The 17,204-nt window shown below is 39.4% G+C and overlaps 1 protein-coding gene across 5 annotated transcripts in view; it reads left to right on the forward strand.

Moving 5' to 3' along the window:
* pip4k2aa (phosphatidylinositol-5-phosphate 4-kinase, type II, alpha a) overlaps nucleotides 1-16,821 on the forward strand; it is a 32,439-nt gene extending 15,618 nt beyond the window's left edge. The window contains exons 2-11 of one of the 5 annotated variants that reach the window (XM_008438571.3): nucleotides 597-694; nucleotides 853-949; nucleotides 2,624-2,776; nucleotides 3,217-3,363; nucleotides 3,498-3,536; nucleotides 8,887-8,994; nucleotides 11,972-12,085; nucleotides 12,177-12,417; nucleotides 12,598-12,701; nucleotides 13,284-16,821. In XM_008438571.3, coding sequence (XP_008436793.1) covers nucleotides 597-694; nucleotides 853-949; nucleotides 2,624-2,776; nucleotides 3,217-3,363; nucleotides 3,498-3,536; nucleotides 8,887-8,994; nucleotides 11,972-12,085; nucleotides 12,177-12,417; nucleotides 12,598-12,701; nucleotides 13,284-13,364 — 1,182 coding nt within the window. In that variant the 3' untranslated portion in view covers nucleotides 13,365-16,821. Of the gene's footprint in view, nucleotides 1-596; nucleotides 695-852; nucleotides 950-2,623; nucleotides 2,777-3,216; nucleotides 3,364-3,497; nucleotides 3,537-8,886; nucleotides 9,004-11,971; nucleotides 12,086-12,176; nucleotides 12,418-12,597; nucleotides 12,702-13,283 lie in introns of all 5 variants that reach the window. The other 4 variants (XM_081601520.1, XM_008438570.3, XM_017301941.2 and 1 more) reach the window with 4 other exon arrangements.
* Nucleotides 16,822-17,204: the final 383 nt, after the last annotated feature.

The following is a 17,204-nucleotide window of genomic DNA, read 5'->3' on the forward strand; positions in this document are numbered from 1 at the left end:
ATGCCTTTGTTTTTTGATCAGTGGGTCATTGACAAAGTAAGAAAGCATATTTCTTTTGAAAATGAGTACAGCCTGACCAATATCATGTCATTCTCAGATCGTCATCTTTCTAGAATCATCAGGATTTATGAGTACTTGGTCATGTGAATATGTTAAAAAGGCAACCTTTGTACTAACTACTGATAAAATGACCGTTGAACCCTAAAATGTGGCAACATAAAATGCTTTTATACGTTGAAAGAGGAGGCTTTTATTTTTTTTATATATAGTTTTCAGAATTCCAACTCTTGGTTCTTTTTAATGTGTCACAAGCCCTGGGTTATTGGAGGTTCATCTCTCTCCTGTCAGGGTTACCCTAGTTCTGGCAAAAGGTTTGTTTCTTTACTCACTATTCACTATTTTTTCCCTGTTGGTCATAACAGAAAGTTTTCTTCTTGATTTGAAGGAAACATTTGAAATAATGCCTCAAAACATATGTTACAAATTTTAGTATGTCCATTCCCTGACAACAAACCAGGAAGCCTGTCCATTACATTGTTTCATTTCTTCTAGTACAAGTATGCTGACCTGTTGACCTTCTTTGTTTCTCTGCACAGATAAACGAGTTGAGCCATGTTCAGGTTCCCATCATGCTCATGCCAGATGACTTCAAGGCCTATTCTAAGATTAAAGTGGACAACCACCTCTTTAACAAGTAAGGTGTTTTATATGTTACAACAATGTAATTAGACATATTTCTCTTCCCTTAAATTGTTGCAAGGCTAAAGAGAATCACATTTAAGACTTGCACCACCTGAAGATCTCTTTGAAGCTCTTTGTGTTTCCTGATTTGTTTTGTTTCTGTGTTTGCAGGGAGAACATGCCGAGCCATTTCAAATTCAAGGAGTACTGCCCCCTCGTGTTCCGAAACCTCAGGGAGAGGTTCGGTATTGACGATCAGGATTTCTCGGTATAAACAGACTTCACATTTCTTCTTTTTAATCCCTGTGTAAATGTGTTTGAATCAGTTGGAGGTTGCCAGTTATTGTAGATCTTCCCTGAAATACTGTCAATGTGCTTTTTTTTTTTCTCCAAATCTTGCAGTTCCTTGATTTTTTTTTTTTCTCTCTTTCCCAGTAAGCCTCCATTTCCCAGTGCAGTCAGTGATTTGGCAGTATTTGGAGGTCATTGTGTTCCAGTGCACTGCAGCTGTCCTCCCTTAATGTTTACTTTAGGATTCAGTTGTTGGAGTGAATGGGGAGCTCCCCAGTCTAAATAAAGAGTAGAATTTGCTAAATTGCTTCCCTATGGGGTTAAAGTGTAAAGTTTATGTATTTTTTTTGTTTTTGTTTTGTTTTGTTGTCTTTTCTTAGTTCTCAGTTTGTAACAATATCAAGTAAATATTTTCAAGAATCCCTAAAGTGCAAATGTAATAATATCCCCCCCCCATTTGCTAAGAAAAACCCAGGTGGTGGTATATAGAGTGACCTACTAAAACAACTCTAAGAAATCATTCTATAGTATGCATCTATAATTTTCTATCTTTCTGAAGAGGCATTTCTCTAGTCGTTTCTAGAGAAGAAAAGGATTTGGTGGGTGAGGAATTCCTAGTGAATGAGGGATTGTGCCAGGAGATGTTGGATCATGTTACGTTGGACTCCAAAGTCTGGGCAGCAGCTGTTTGCCTCCATGTGTACAGGGGTCAGAATCTCGCGTGTTCAGACTGCTGCGTGGGAAGCAGTGAGTCGAAGGTGGATGACAGACATTATGGACCGGAAAGTTCAGTCGTATAGTCCAATCTGTATCGTTAGAATATGTCAGGATACGTTTTAGATCTGATATCTCTATCTAGTTTGTTGGAGGAGGAGTTTTTTCCACCACGAACATCAATACATTTTATTTGGATTTTATGTGAAGCAGGTGCTCAAAGTAGACGAGACCAAAATGTGACTTTTTGGGTAATTTATAGAAAACTAGGTCTGTACGTCACTGTGATGCGTTTCTCCATGGTGAAACACATCTGTGGTAGAATCCATGTTGGAGGCTCCAGAAGACCTGGTACCTGGGTGAAGAGTCACTGCTGTAGAAGGACAACTTTAAACATTCAGGCAGAGCCACAATAGTATGGCTTGGTTCAAAGAATTTTTATATATTTAAATGGCCCAGTCAAAGTCCAGACCTATGTCTAATAAAGTCTTTGACAAGATTTGACAATTGATACGTTTTAGCCCTATGATACTTGAGCCCTATGATGCTCAAGTATAGACTTCAAGACCTATTCTAAGATTCCTCTGTCATTGACAAAAAGTATACAACACTGGCATTGGCACACCCTTAAAGGCTTGTAGCTGTAATTAAAAATGGTTCTACAAAGTATTGGCTTGGGACTTGAGACAAATGTATTCCACACTTTTCAGATTTTTATTTGTATGTAATTAGAAAATCATGTTCACTTGCTTTTTAGCTTCATTATGTTCATATTTGTGCCAATTTCTCATATAAAATACACAAAAATATGTGGTTGTGGTGCACAAAACATGTAAGGAGTATAAATCTAATATAAACCTCAAATTTCCCATAGTATATCTTTATATCATACTATATCTTTTGTGTGAGCTTTGCCACCTTTGTTCTGTTTTTGCAGAACTCTCTGACTCGCAGCGCTCCCTTGAACAGCGAGGCCCAGGGTCGCAGCGGGGCCCGCTTTCATACCTCTTATGATAAGCGCTATGTCATCAAAACCATCAGCAGTGAGGATGTGGCTGAGATGCACAACATTTTAAAGAAATATCATCAGGTAAAAATTACTTTACTATACAAAAAACAAAATTATTGTGTTTTTTTTGTTTTTTTTTACATATTTTGAAGAGCTCTCTATAAATTCCATAAATATTGTGTCTTTTTTTCTTGTTTTATAACAACTAAATTAATTGCAGTCATTTGACATTTATTTAGCATTTTTCATTTTTGATGTTGTCTGTTACTGCTTTATTTTATAAGAATTTTTCAAATAAAATTGGACTGAGTACAGTTTTCCTATGAGAGCCTTTAGACATGAGGGCCCCGTGGCCCTCATATCCATTTATCACCTCAAAGTTGATAACCAAAAAAAAGCTCTTAAAGGGTTCCTGCTGTGTTTTCTTCTTCGTTTTTGTTCCAGCCTACTTGTGTGCACTGCAAAGAGCCATTGTGATCTTAAAGCACCATACATTTGTATTCTCCTCTCTCCTTTGGTAGTTCATTGTGGAGTGCCATGGCAACACCCTACTGCCTCAGTTTCTGGGGATGTACCGTCTCACCGTGGACGGAGACGAGACCTACATGATTGTTACTCGCAATGTTTTCTCCCACCGCCTTTCCGTCTACAAAAAATATGATCTAAAGGTAAGAGGGGAGGGTATACTAAAAAGCAAATGAAGATAAAAAAAATACTATGGTCTAATTATTGTTCCTTCTAACCTACCTGTTAATTGTGTGTTAGAACTGTTTTTTCACAGTGGTTCATTTTCTTTCTGCAGGGTTCCACAGTAGCGAGGGAGGCCAGTGATAAGGAGAAGGTACAGTTACCTGCCGTGAGCCAGAACCAACTGTTAAACATAGACAAATGTGTTTGTACTATTTTCTCAGCCCTGTTTTACCTTTATAATATGCTTCAGAAAGAATTGATTTGCTTTGCCAAAAACATTAAACATTCACTTGTATTTTTTGCTGTGACAAGGCTTTTTGGCAAGATACCTTCTACAGCTGGAAAACTAGTTTATTTCCCCTTACATACGGCTGGATTTGCTAGTTTTCTGTCTGATCGCTCTAAACGTCACCAAAAACGTAAAAACAACAACAACAAAAATAACACACCTTGAACTATTCTGCTACTGACTATTGTTTGGTGTCCATTATGGCTGGGTGATGACTCGATTTTATCAGTTAATCAAATCTTTGGTTTTAGACAATTAATCTTTAGAAATGTGGATTTCTTTTTTACCAATACACTCCCTGGGTTTCCATAGTTCGGAGTAACGCTAGCACACCCAAAGCCTGCCTTCAGGCATGACGGGCGTTTTTTTTTTTTTACAGCTTCTATTTATTTGGAATTTGACCTGAGGTTCTAAGAGGAAGCATAAAGCTATGAGTTCCTTTTTTTATGAAAATAGTCATAATGCTATAAAAATACAATTGTAGGATTACAAAAATAATCATTTGATAATAAAGTTGAAATAAGGCAAGAATAAAATCATAATAACTGGGGAATGAAGTAGTAATTTTATGAGAACCCAAGCACAAAAAATAACAAAAAAAATTATTATTCAAGCATTTTCCTCATTAAAACGTTTTCTCGTAATTTTCAAGCCTTCTGGTAAAATTGAGTTTTTAATCTGCTAATATTATGTGAAAAATTCTCATAGGCTTGAACTAATACTATGCTGTACAGCTCACAGAAGGGTTGATTGAAATAAGCCAATTTTTTTAAAATATCTATTTTATAATTTATAATCTTTAAGAAAAGAAAGCAAGACCAAAAAAAATCACAAATTTTATTTTTAACCATGTCGCCCAGCCTTAGTGTCCATTTTTTGATTTCATGACTAAAGTTTGAAGAATTGGGCCATATTGGCAATTTAACATTTTATGCAGCCTGGCACCTTCTTCTCACACTGGTCACCAGCTTAGTCACAAACTGCTGTGGGATGGCATCCCATTCCTCAATCAGCATTTTTTGCAAGTTATCCAGTGGTTGTTTTAGTCACTTCGGCACACCCAACCTAATCCCAGTGCTTAAGAGACATTGTAAATCCCCCGGTTGCAGAATCTCATCTCTGCATTGAAATGGCCTTCAGTGAGGATGAGTCTTGTTTTTACGTCGAGGACGATCTTCCACCACACCAGAGAGGATTTTATAGGGTTTCATTAGAGCAACCCATATCCTCAATTCTGCTGCTCAACCCACAAATTCATTTTCCTTACAAACATGATTCTCTTTAAGGGGAAATAAATAAGATTTATTACAATAATATTACTTAGTCTTGCTACAACCTACAGAAAATAGACAAAATCAGCGTTCTTTATGTTTTGTGTTGAGCTTAGTTTAAAACCAGTGAAGCTTTTGTAAAAAAAAAAAAAACTTCTTAATGAGTAATTACAGAAACCTACCAGAAACTATGCAATTGCCCTGATTGAGCTACATGTCAGTTCAAAGCCACGTGAAAAATAACAGAATGAGATGGAAAACAACCTGCATTTTTCTAGTGTTGTAGAAAATCCACACAGCTTCCAGCAGTTCCAAGCCCGCTGTCATCGCCCAAACGGACGAACACCGCTTCTGTGTTTGCCTTTGCTTCCTTTGGGTGGGAAATGACAGCAGCAAAACGTCCATCTCCTCTCAGTCAGAACCCACCTCATCCCTCTGTCCCCTCTCTAGCCGCTGCATGCCTTTTGTGTCCCGTTGATTTACATGCATCCCCTCTAACCTTGCTTCTGCGGCTCACATAAGTTCCCTGCTTGCTGTCTGTGAGAAAGATGGAGGCGTGTGAAACTGTGTATGTCTGGGTTTATGTCGATTAAGGAACTTTTCTCAGTCAGATGTTGTCTCAGTTGAGTAGTCTTTCTGTATAGTCATGTTTAGTGATTGTGTGTACCTGACTGGGTTGCGTCTATACGTTGTGTGGAAATATGAGGAGAATCGTTTCTGTTTTTGACACTACTGAAGGAGTTTGACTATTGAACGTGTTTTTCACAAAATAATCCTCAGAAATTGCAAAAACTGTTATAGGAGAGTCACTAAAGGCTTTTTTTTACTGAGCTCTTTGCTACATCTCATACATCAGTGATTTGGTGCTATGGCTAAGGGCTATTTTAAGGGAATGATTGTCCTTAGTAGGATCTTTTTTTTCCCCCTGTTGGTTGTGCAAGGTAGCCACCGTTTCCTCCTGAGTGCTGTGAGCTTTCCACTTTTTTTTTTTTTTTTACTGGAGCTTGAGTTGTTGGGCACCAAGCACTGAAGCGTAGAAGACTTCAGGGAATCTCCTAACTAAATTTAGCTCTCTGCAGCTGGAGGAATGAAAACAAAACATCACCGGGGTTAAAACAAACGAGTGGAAAGCCAGAGCAGCTGAGGAATTAACACACACGTGAGCCCCACTGTGTGACCTCTTTCTCTCGGCAGCACAGCTGTCTGTCTATGAAATACAGTTTACTGTCTAGCAATAGAGATGAAGGAACAACACTATGCATTTGTGTCAAAACAGGTAAGACGTTTGCATCATATTCATTAAGGAATATTTAAGAAATCTTTTTTTTGTTGTGGTTTTTGCTTTTTTATAATTGGGTTAATATACCCTTAGAAATGTCAAAAGTCACAATACTAAGTTCATACTTACTGCACTCTCCACAATTATTAACAAATAAGGTGTGAAAAGTGTGGAGGCGTTTATTTTCTTATAGCAGTATCATAATATCACTCTGAAAAATTTTATATCCTGATTAATAGGGTTTTTTAAATATATAATATCTAGCTTTCCACAAGTTTAAGTCAAGTTTGAGACCGTTCATCACTGTAAAATCTCTCTAGGTCCTCAGTCCTTTTTAACCCTCCCTTTTTCAGTTTACCACATATATTTTCTACGGAGTTTAGACCTAAATCATTACCAAAGATTGATGGTGTTTTCGATTAACCATTTGTATGTGGCCATATATTTTTAGTTACACAGCTCAAAGACCCATTGACTGACCAATTAGATTTTGTTTGCCAATGTCACACATTCTTTCAAAATGGATTAGTACTTGAGAAGCTTTTGGAACTGCTTTAGTGTCCATGGTATCATTAATGTTTCCAAAGCAAAATAGGATCACAGCATCACATATCATCTACCTTACCTAAGATGGCATGAAGTTCGTTACATTTATTACTTATTTTATACATAAAACACCTAGAGCAACTTTCTTTTTTCAATACAATAACTTGAAGCCCATTGCTCCAGTAAAGTTTAGCAAAACTCAATTTATTTACATTTATGATGTAAATTGTCATTTAGTAGCTTTGGTGATTCTAAGTTGCTACTTTTTGCATCAAGTTTCCAACAATGAGTGTTTGGGCCTTTTTTCTCTCTTCATTGTTCATCCCTATATTATATTGCTATAATTGTAACCATGGACACATTCAAGGTGATGTGGGTGATCCGTCACACCGTCAGTTGCAGAAACGAGACACAAAACAAGAAACCTTTTAAAAATGCACGATGGATTAATGCAACCCTCACCCTGCTCGACCACACACAGGGTAAAAAGCTTGTGGTGTTTAGTTGACCCCGTCTCTGAAGACCACGGGAGGGTTAAAAAATAAATGTACCCAAAAGAAAGTTAATTCTGCTTCAAAACAAGGTTAATATTTAGCAGTGTCAATAATTGTGGGGCGTGCTGTAATAACATTCCTTAAGTGTAAAGGTTTAGGCATGAAGCGTAGGTAGGATGTGTCAGGACAATGACACGGCTTCATATGCACTTACTGTCCACATCTATCCAGAGATGTTGCACTTTTCAAGTGGTTATCAAAGCATTACACTAACATCCACTCTGACTAACATCAAAGTCGCACACACTGCAGCTCGCCACTAAGATCAAGAATCATTTGCATTGTGCCATTTGATACGTGCTTCACCATGACAGTACGCTGTGTGTATGTGGAGGGACGCACCACACACACACAAACAACAAGCACAGCACGGTACGGTTCTCTCCAAACTGCATGGCCCTCTCCCTCCCTCACGCATGCAGCTGCATGGTATCTAATAATTTTCTGCATCCTTTTATGAAGTGGTGTTATTTCCAAGCACATTTCGATGTGTGTCAGCATCAGCGTCATTCTTTTGCACGATGTCAACGTATTCTGTTAAAGCCATACCACAGTATGACGTTTGGGCTTTTCTCTCCCGTGAAATGAATGTTGTGGTTCCTGTAGCTGCTGCCTCTGGTTTTGGTTGTCGCAGAAACGGCAACTGGCTATACTGACATGTTTTCATAGTGTTTGTGGAGGATTTGTTGTTTAGCAACTTAACTAGGTCATAATCTACATCTAACTAGCCTTTGACAGGTGTGTCAGCTCATGCCAGTTGCCTGCGGTGAGCCACATAAATGCTGTCCTTAGGATATTTTATTGCACTATTCCATGTAAAGGATGCTTTCTATATCTAGCTAGCTGTCTGACTCTCCTTAAGGTGTCAGCCCACACAGCCTTTCGGTAAGGTTATTTTTCTCCCCAACTGCAGCACCAGCTGGTGTCTCCATTGAAGGCACATGGCTCTACTTTGAGAAAATGAATGTGAGCTGCCTTATGTTTGTCTCCCTTTAAATAGAAACCTTACGCTCTTAGAAATAGTACCGCACTTGTTCAGAAATTTAGCTGACTGCAGATCTTTGGAATACCAAATATATAGTTAGTTGTTTCCCTGCTCTACCTAGGCCCAGATCCTTCCTCTTTAGACTTTGCTCTGCCAGGTTGCTTCCTTTCTCTGTGAAAGCTTTATGGCAGGAAAAGGTTAGAAAACCAATAAAAACAGGCTGGAAAGACTTGTAAAGAATATCCGTCTGACATTGGGAAATAATCCTATAAAGTGTGTAACTAATAGGAGCAATCTTTATGTCTATCTTTCTTAAGTCTTACCCTATTTCCTGAAGGAGCATGTTTGGAGACTCACAGATCTTCTGGAGTCAGCACATGAAAGTGCCACACGGATCATTCGCGTGATGCCCTTTCCAACCCTCCTCCATGAGAAAAAATAAACAAAACTATTGTGCTCTTGTTAAATTTGAAACACTTTGCCTTTACTTCCAACTTCCTTCCTCTTTTCTTTCTTCTCTTCTCCTTTCTCCTCCATCCCTTCCGTCCTTCCCTCACCCCACCCTCCCCTTCTCTAGCAGCCACCCCCACCAGAGGATGTGCCCCCGCGGCAAAAATCTGGTAACGTTCAGCAAAGGCTGCAAACACTGCGGATTGCCACACGCTTTTACTGTGCCATGAAACACGTAAGAGATGTAAGAGAACCAGGGCTCATATATCAGGCATGATCTATTAAACCAATTTTTTTTTTTTTTTTTTTTTGTCACTGTGATACGACATATCTATTTATTTTTGCAACTGGTTATTTTTTTTATTTTTTGTATTCTCCACACCAAGTCACCGTTATTTTAGGCCCATAATATGCACGTATTTCATTAATCTACAGTCAACTTTTTTCCTCTGTTTTGCCAGACACTTTTATTTCCACTCAGTTCCACCGACATGTATCTGAAACACCTGAGCGCCAGAAATAATTGAAGTTCACTTTTTATTTTTCAGAATTATTTTGTGTTGCTTTACAATCAAAGCTAATTTGTTTTGATGTCATACATTGAATGCTAATTTCTTCTTAACAGAGTAACAGAACTTTAGTAAAGTTAGACTGTCTAAGAAGACAGTTTAGTGTTTAGTATCTTCTACCGTTGTTAAGGTATGTCCAAGGTATTTTTGGGATTTTTTTTTTTTTTAAGTTACCCAATTCTACCATCAAACCATTTTTATATTTACTGTATAAAATCATTTTTTAAAAAGTGGCAACAGCACTGGCATTTTCTTTTGCTGTATAAAGCAAAAAGTGAAACGGCGCTTACCATCCCGCCATGCCCCATTGCCTTATGCTGAGCACTAGGCGCCTTAAGGCGGTGTTAAACGTTATGTTCACTTCCAGTAAAGCAGTATTTAGCTACTGGGATATAATGTACAGTATATAATAAAACATGGACAGTCATGATGAGAAAACTAAAGGAGCCCCACCAACTCCGTTTTAAAGACACAGTTGGTAAGCTAGGGGGGAATGACTGTAAAGCAGCGGCCTGCAGGCTAGCCACCAGAGCACATAACCCAGCTAATTACCCAGCTAATGTCAGCTTGATGTACTTTTTATACTCTAGAAATGCATCAAAATCTAAGTAATATTACATAAATGTAATACCATATTGATATAGCAGCAGTATAGTTATTTTTGGGGTTTTTTAGATCGCAGCCTTAAGATCCAAGGGATATTTTTAACACGTTTGTCTCAAAGGCCTACTGCCGTGACAACTTTAATGGCCATTGGCGTAATGAAAAGAGCTGTGTTCAGTCTAGAATCGGTGGTCATTGTTATTGCTGTTACCAAAGTCATAAAAGAGAAGTAGATTACATTTTTTAAGGCTCTGGAAAAGCTTTGTAAGCCTCTTCAGCAGTCCTCCTTTTCTCTCTTTTTTTTTTTTGATATTCACCTCTGTTTTCCCGTTTTCTTCTCTATATCAGTGGCACACACACCTAAGAGTCATACGCATTGCTTTTGTAGTCAGTACTGCAGCAAATCTATCAGCCTAGGTGCTGGGTTCTCCAACTTCTGTTCTCTCTGGATTCAGCCTCATAGATACATTGTCATGTGTCATTTCATGTCACCCATAAAGTGTCCCAGTCGGTCAAGTTGTGCATCCCATGTTTATTGCGATTTGGAGGTCTATGTCTGGATGTATATATGTGCTCCCAGTGTCCCCATTTGTGAAATGGATTTGTCTGTATGTGTATGAATGTGTGTCAATGTTGTCCTGTCTGTGCACAGTCTAGTTGCTATGAAGTCATGTGTTGCTGCTCTTCTCCTGCTGCTATAGAAACATTGTAGTAGCTAAACTGCAGCTGTTGCCCTGTTACCTCATTTCCTGCTCTTATTTTTCCTCAGTGACTCAAAAGTTGGCTCCCCATCCTTCCCCGCCATAACAATGCTCCCCCCTACAGGGTGTGGGCAGTACTGCAGCGCAATTTAATAAAAGGATAATAAATCCTAGTCGGGAGAGTCCTGTATTTTGCAAGTTGGCTGATATGTATGAATTAATCCTATAAATACACTGACTTCATTGGATCAAATTGTTGTGGTATTTCCAACCATATCTTGTCTTGCATCTTAGAAGAACCTTGCACAATTCGTCTGATCCGGTTGGTTTTCATAACAAAGCCACCTCTTTACACAGCTTTAAAGGGCATATTTCATACCAATTCAGGGTAATCAGCATCAAAACAAATCTTTATTTGGATCACAGTTATCCTTTTCACTGTTTCCCAAAGCATATGAGTCCTAAGTGAGCGCTTTTGAAACCAGACCTTTAGTCAGTATTTTCAGTTTGGTCCACATTATGGCTTCCACAGCAGAGCCTTCTCATCTGTTTTAATAGAGAAAGTATTTCAGGTCTCCATGGTGCTCACCGTCGCGCCTTCCTCGTCCTCATGGGACAAATTGCCACATAACACTTTATAATAAGAACTTGCATTTCAGCCGGAGACCTCAGTCATTTTCAGCTCGTTTTTTTTTTTTAGACCTTTAAACGAAAGTTATCATTGGAAACACAACTTGTAAAAAAAAACGATCAATGAAATATGCCCTTTAAGTCTGCCTTTTCTTAGTGACAGAGCGTATGGATCTGCAAGTTGCATTTGAAGCACTGTTTAAGCATACAGTATATGACATGAGTAAAAGTTAACCCGTTCCCAAAGAAAATGTTCGATAAGTGCAGATGATGCATCAGCTGGATCTGTACTCTTCTGTGAGCATGCTGCATGCACTGTGTTAAACAGGAATATATCTGATGTTTGACTGAATCTGAAAACAGTAATCAACCGACCACAGACTCGAAACTTTGTTGATACACGGGGTATTTCAACATGCAAGATCTGCTGTCAGAAGCATTGAGGCATTCAATGTTGACTGAGGATTGGGCCTTTCGAAATACCTTGAAATATGTTGGGCAAAACAAGTACAACATCTTGTAGATTTACATACTCTATGCTGCTCAGATGTTTTTTAGTATCCAGAAAAAACTTATCTTGCTGGTAGCGTTGCAACTTTTCTTCCTCCTTGTATTCCAAGAATAAACTGGTCTTTAGATTTTAGCCCAGTATTCCCGAGTCTGTCTTGGAGTTTCTGTCTGGATGCTAATCTCTGGCACTAATGGACAGGCTAAGGAGCTGCCCACCTACAAGGACAATGACTTCATCAACGACGGGCAGAAGATTTACATCGACGGGGAGAACAAAAAAATGTTCCTGGAGAAGCTTAGGAAAGACGTTGAGGTACGGACACGCAGGCGTCTCGGTTCTTGTTGCGTCTCCGCACTTTGCCGTTGTGTCTGCCATTGCTCAACCCTCTCGCCGTCCTCCTCAGTTCTTGGCCCAGTTGAAGCTCATGGATTACAGTCTGCTCGTGGGGATCCACGACGTTGAGCGAGCCGAGCAGGAAGAGGTGGAGACCGAGGACATTGAGGCGGAGGAGGAGGGCGAGAGCGACGGCGGGGTCATCGGGACACCCCCCGACAGTCCCAGCAACACCCTGGATAGCACCAAGCCGCTGTCACCTGGAGAGTTCGATCCCACCATTGACGTCTACGCCATCAAAAGCAACGACGGTGGGTGCCTGTCTAATCGGTTGCGTCAGCTTTATAACGGGGAGATACTGTTAAATAGAACTGAGAGCTCCCTCTAGTGGCTGAGGGTTGACTTTCACAAATCTATAGTAAATGTCTGTTTCCTGTACCTGTTTCTACAGATGCATACATTGTCTTAAGTTGGTTTGCTTCAAACTACAGGTGCTCCCAGAAAGGAGGTTTACTTCATGGCTGTTATAGACATCCTGCAGCATTATGATGCCAAAAAGAAAGCTGCCCATGCCGCCAAAACAGTCAAACATGGGGTAGGTGGATGATTGCATCTAGTAGATCTGGTAAAGGGTAAAAAGTGCCGTGGTTGTAATGTGAGAAAATATGAACAAGTTCAAGGGCTTTGCCATTTTTGAAGACGTGTTATTCCCATTCTTTTTGTTCTTCCTTTCTTAAATATGTACTTTTTTCCTGATTCTTCCACCTTTCGTGTTCTTTCCTACTTGTGATCTTCCTCGTTTCCCCTCACATGTCCGTCCTTCTTTCCATTCTTCCTTATGCCCTTACTCCCTACCCTATCTTTTGTCCTTCCTCCTATCGCTCCTTCCCTTTTTGCCTCCTTCCTCCTCTCCTTTCTTCCTTGAATCCCTCCTTATAATCCTTCTGCCTTGATGACATTTCTTCTTCCCTTATGTGTCGTTTCTCCCTTCATTCCTTTTTTTTCTATCTTTGTTCGTGTCAATCATTTCTTCCTTCCTTACTTGTGTCCTTCATTTCTTCTGTGTTAATTTTTCGTCTGCTGGATGTAAAAAGAAAAAGATGCCCCTTAAACCGCAGCTCAACTGTTTTGCGTCGAGCTAAATGTGAGGTATGTTTGTGTTCCTCTCTCTCTTTAGGCCGGAGCAGAGATCTCCACCGTGAACCCAGAGCAATACTCCAAGAGATTTTATGAGTTCATCACCGCCATCCTGTCATAGCCCCCCAGAACGACAAGAGCACCGAGGCACACGGGAAAGAGAGGGAAGGTGGGAGGGAGTGCAGGGAGGGGGAGGAGAGAGGAAGGCATGAGGGAGAGGGGGCGCTGGAGGCCGGATTAATAAGGTGTCCCTCTTCCCTCTGTCCGTTCGCTGTTGGCTTCTCTCTCTTTCAGCGGGGTGCCGTCTGTCTGCAGCTAAACAAAACATTATTTGTTTACATTTAACCTCTCCTGTTGAATTCTGTTTTCACATGTAACTTTGGATGATGAGGTTGTTTTTAAGCAAGTGTCCAAAAGTCATTACATTTGTCATGCCAGGTGTTCTTGTTTAGTTATTGATGTCGGCCTGTGGTTTTGTTTTTTGTTTTTTTTATAGTTATTAATAACATTATTAATAACCCCTCCCTCACCCCTTCAAAAAAAAAAAAATCCAGCACCGGCTATTTTTTTTGTTGTCCTTTTTCAATGTGATATTTGTCGTATCCCTCATCGTTTAGTGGGAGGCTGAATTTCTAAAAGCCGCTCTCGCCGTGAATGTTGAGCCTCGCCTGATGCTTCGTTCCAGGGAGTAGAAAACAGTCTTCCAAGAGGCCAACAACCAAACCCGCTCCCAAACAGTTGTTCACGCACCCAGCCAAGCAAAGCTGCCTCCTTCCTCACTCATCTTTCCCCCCTTTTTATTTTTGTTGTTTACATTATATAGCTAGGCTATATAATGCGTTTACTCCCCACTGTGTCTGTTTGTGATTGTTTTGTTTGTTTTTTATTTCCTTTGTGACGTACCATGATTTCTAATGCAAAAGGGAAGGCTGAATATCTCTAAAAATGAGAAGGGGGTGGGGGGGGGGGAAGAGGTGCGCAGCTTCCTTTATTGTCCTCCAAAAATAGTTCGCAATTGTTGTGGGAGATCGCAGTTTCTGTTCCTGCTGCAGAGAATTTGCCCAGAAGTCATTGGTGACAGCTTTAAGAGCAAGTCACTGCTCGGTAGAAAATCAAACACGTATTTAAAGGAAAGTGGACCCATAATTTTTTTTTTTTTTCACTTTGCCGACTGCACCTTATGAGTGAAACCCAAACTGTTGCACTTTCATTCTTCGTCAGGATCTTTTATTCTGTTACATACGCAGCAGAAAGACAAACTGAGCTCGCTCATCTCAGAACCGAAGCCTGATCTCGGATCCCGCCTTCCCCCACAGCACCCGTCTGTCCGTCTTTTACTCGGGTTGGTTTGGAAGAATTTACTGCAATATTTAACGTGGGTGTAGAGGGGTTGATTTTAATTTTTTTTTTATTATATATAAATCAACCTTTCTGTTAGGAGCGCTCTGCGGTGTCGCAGTAGTGCTGCACAAAAAGGCGGTTTACCTCTGGCGTCGTATCAGTGTTCAAAAAATTGGGGTGGAAGGAGATCAGGAGTAGCTGCGGATTCGTTTTTCCCCTAACAGCAACGTTATCTAACCTCGTTTGTGACTCTGGTGTGTGTGTATGTGTTTTTTTGTTTGTTTTTTCATTGTTCTCCCTAATTTTTTTTTTTAATCTGTCTTTGATTTTTTTTTTTTTTTTCAATCATTGCTCTTTTTTTTATTATTTTGTATATTTTGCACAAGAGGAAAGGAACCAAATGTTACAAATACGACCCCAATTAGTGGAAACGGTCTTAACAAGGGAAATGCAATATACTCGTGTGTAAGTTAGTGATTTGTGTGTGAGGTCGCGTTATCACCAACTGAAACAGGTCAGCTCGTTCTTTCTGACTCATGCAAAAAGCTTCCAACGTCATGTTTGTTTAAGTGTCATAGATTATATTGACGTTTCTATTTTCTACATTAGATTTTAGTCTCTGATAATAGAAGGGAGGGAAAAAAGGAACCACTCTGTGGAATAAGTAATGGTGCTGCGGTAATGAAGAATGACTCTGTTTGAATTTTTACAAGTTCTAATACTTTTAAAAAAAATAAAATAAAAAATGCATGTCACAGGACTGAGTTTCCTTTCCTCTCTTTACTGTCATTCGGTCTGTTCTGTATGTGCCCCTCCGCCTAAACCATGTTAAGTAGTCCCTTCTGTTGCTTATTAAATAACTGTTTTCATTGTATACACTGTGCAAGATGTGTGCCTTTATACTCCAAATTATTTAATTTTATATTTTGTAATCTTTTTTTAAAAAAAACAAGTGTAAAGGGTTATTTTATTAACAGTGTGCTTACTTTGATGTATTATTATTTTTTTGTGTGTGCAACCTTCCCTCCATTCGGCACCTGGTAGTATACTTGTCACTCAGTCCGTGTAATAAAACCGTTTAATTGATCATTTTCTAACCAACGAGGTTAAAAAGGAAAAAAAAAAAAAATGGAATAATGAATATTTGAATTTTGTGGGTTTGTTTGAAATCTGTAAGTGTAAATCTGTGTTTCCTTTCTGCTCAGGCTGAAAGTGATATCTGCTCACATTATTTTCATTATTTTTTTTTTTTATTTTTTTTTTTACCCCCACGTCGGTTCATGCTGGTCCTGCCTCTGTTAAAAGAATGTTTGTTTGTTTGTTTGTGTGTGTGTGTGTGAGAGTGTGTGAGTGAGAGAGAGAGAGAGAGAGAGTGCATTCTGGAAGTGTGTGTTTTATCTCTTCTTCCACCAAACCCAGATGCAGTCATGTTAGATTTTTGTTCAATCATCCCACAGTGAGATGTTGGTGATCATCGTGCTCCATCTCTGTAAATGCAGTAGAACAGTGTTCATGTCGCGCGCCGCTTTGTTCTTTTTTCTCCCCCAAACACGCTGCTGCTGCTGCTGAAGCTTCAAGTTGACCCGCTGCCACTGCTTCACGCGCCAAAATCGCCTCTCAGCAGTCAGACCCCCCAATCCCTGTGAGCTTAAGAACATTGTGTTTAGTAAAAATGCTTGTTAGTTGGGATTAAATGTTTTATTTTTTTCCCCCCCATATTATTTCTTTTTCTTCTCTGTGGTAAATGGAGTGAGATGTGCAGTGCTCATATGTGTGTAACCGTATCCAGGGGCGATAGGGAACACATGGGGGGGGAACAAATGTAAAACGGCTCCAGGGCCAGGCATCCTCTACAGATGTGGGACAGTTTTATTAGGCTTTTAAGTTTTAAAAACTTCGAAAGCTCTTTGGTGGAAACTGTTTCTTTTTTGTTGTTTTTTTTTCCCCCTGAGCGCTCTAAATTGGCATGCACCACCTGACCCTGCAGAGCGTGCTCCGGTCTCAGCAGCCTGTGATGCTCTCTGACCCTGGGCGTTGCTTTAAGCATTACTTGTACGCGTATGTGTGAGAGTATGCATGTCTGTGTTTTACGGTCTGCCGAGTGTTTCCTTTCAGTGGCAGACAGGACAAGATGAAATTGTGTGTTTATTGTTTATTCATACATGGTTAAATAACGATTACACTCCATTCCATAAAAGCAATCACTCCAAATTAAAGCACTTGTTCTGCCTAACTGATTCAGATTGTTTCCTTTTTTTTCCTGTTATGTGTGAAGCTTTCAGTAAAGCAGGGGTGAAAATTGAAGTGACCATAAAATTCAGAGAAATGAACAAAAAAAATTACTACTTTTTTTTTTTTTTTCCTCCAAGGCAAAGTCAAAAATTACTAACTCATTGAGCTATGTCGTGTCTGTTGAAGCTGATTTACTGAAAGTCACCAATCCTCAAAACTGTCAAATTATGAAGCAGAAAAAATGCAAAAGGTAAATATTTTTTTAATGGAAAGAAATAAATAAGGGGCAAAGGAGAAAAAAAAACATTCCAGTAAACGTGAAAAAAAAGTGGAATTTCACATTTCTTTTTACAAATAGAAAAGCTTATCAACTTTTCCTTTTTATATT

This window comes from Poecilia reticulata, chromosome 20 (genome assembly GCF_904066995.2).
Source record: "Poecilia reticulata chromosome 20, P_reticulata-male-v2, whole genome shotgun sequence".
Classification (NCBI taxonomy): domain Eukaryota; kingdom Metazoa; phylum Chordata; class Actinopteri; order Cyprinodontiformes; family Poeciliidae; genus Poecilia; species Poecilia reticulata.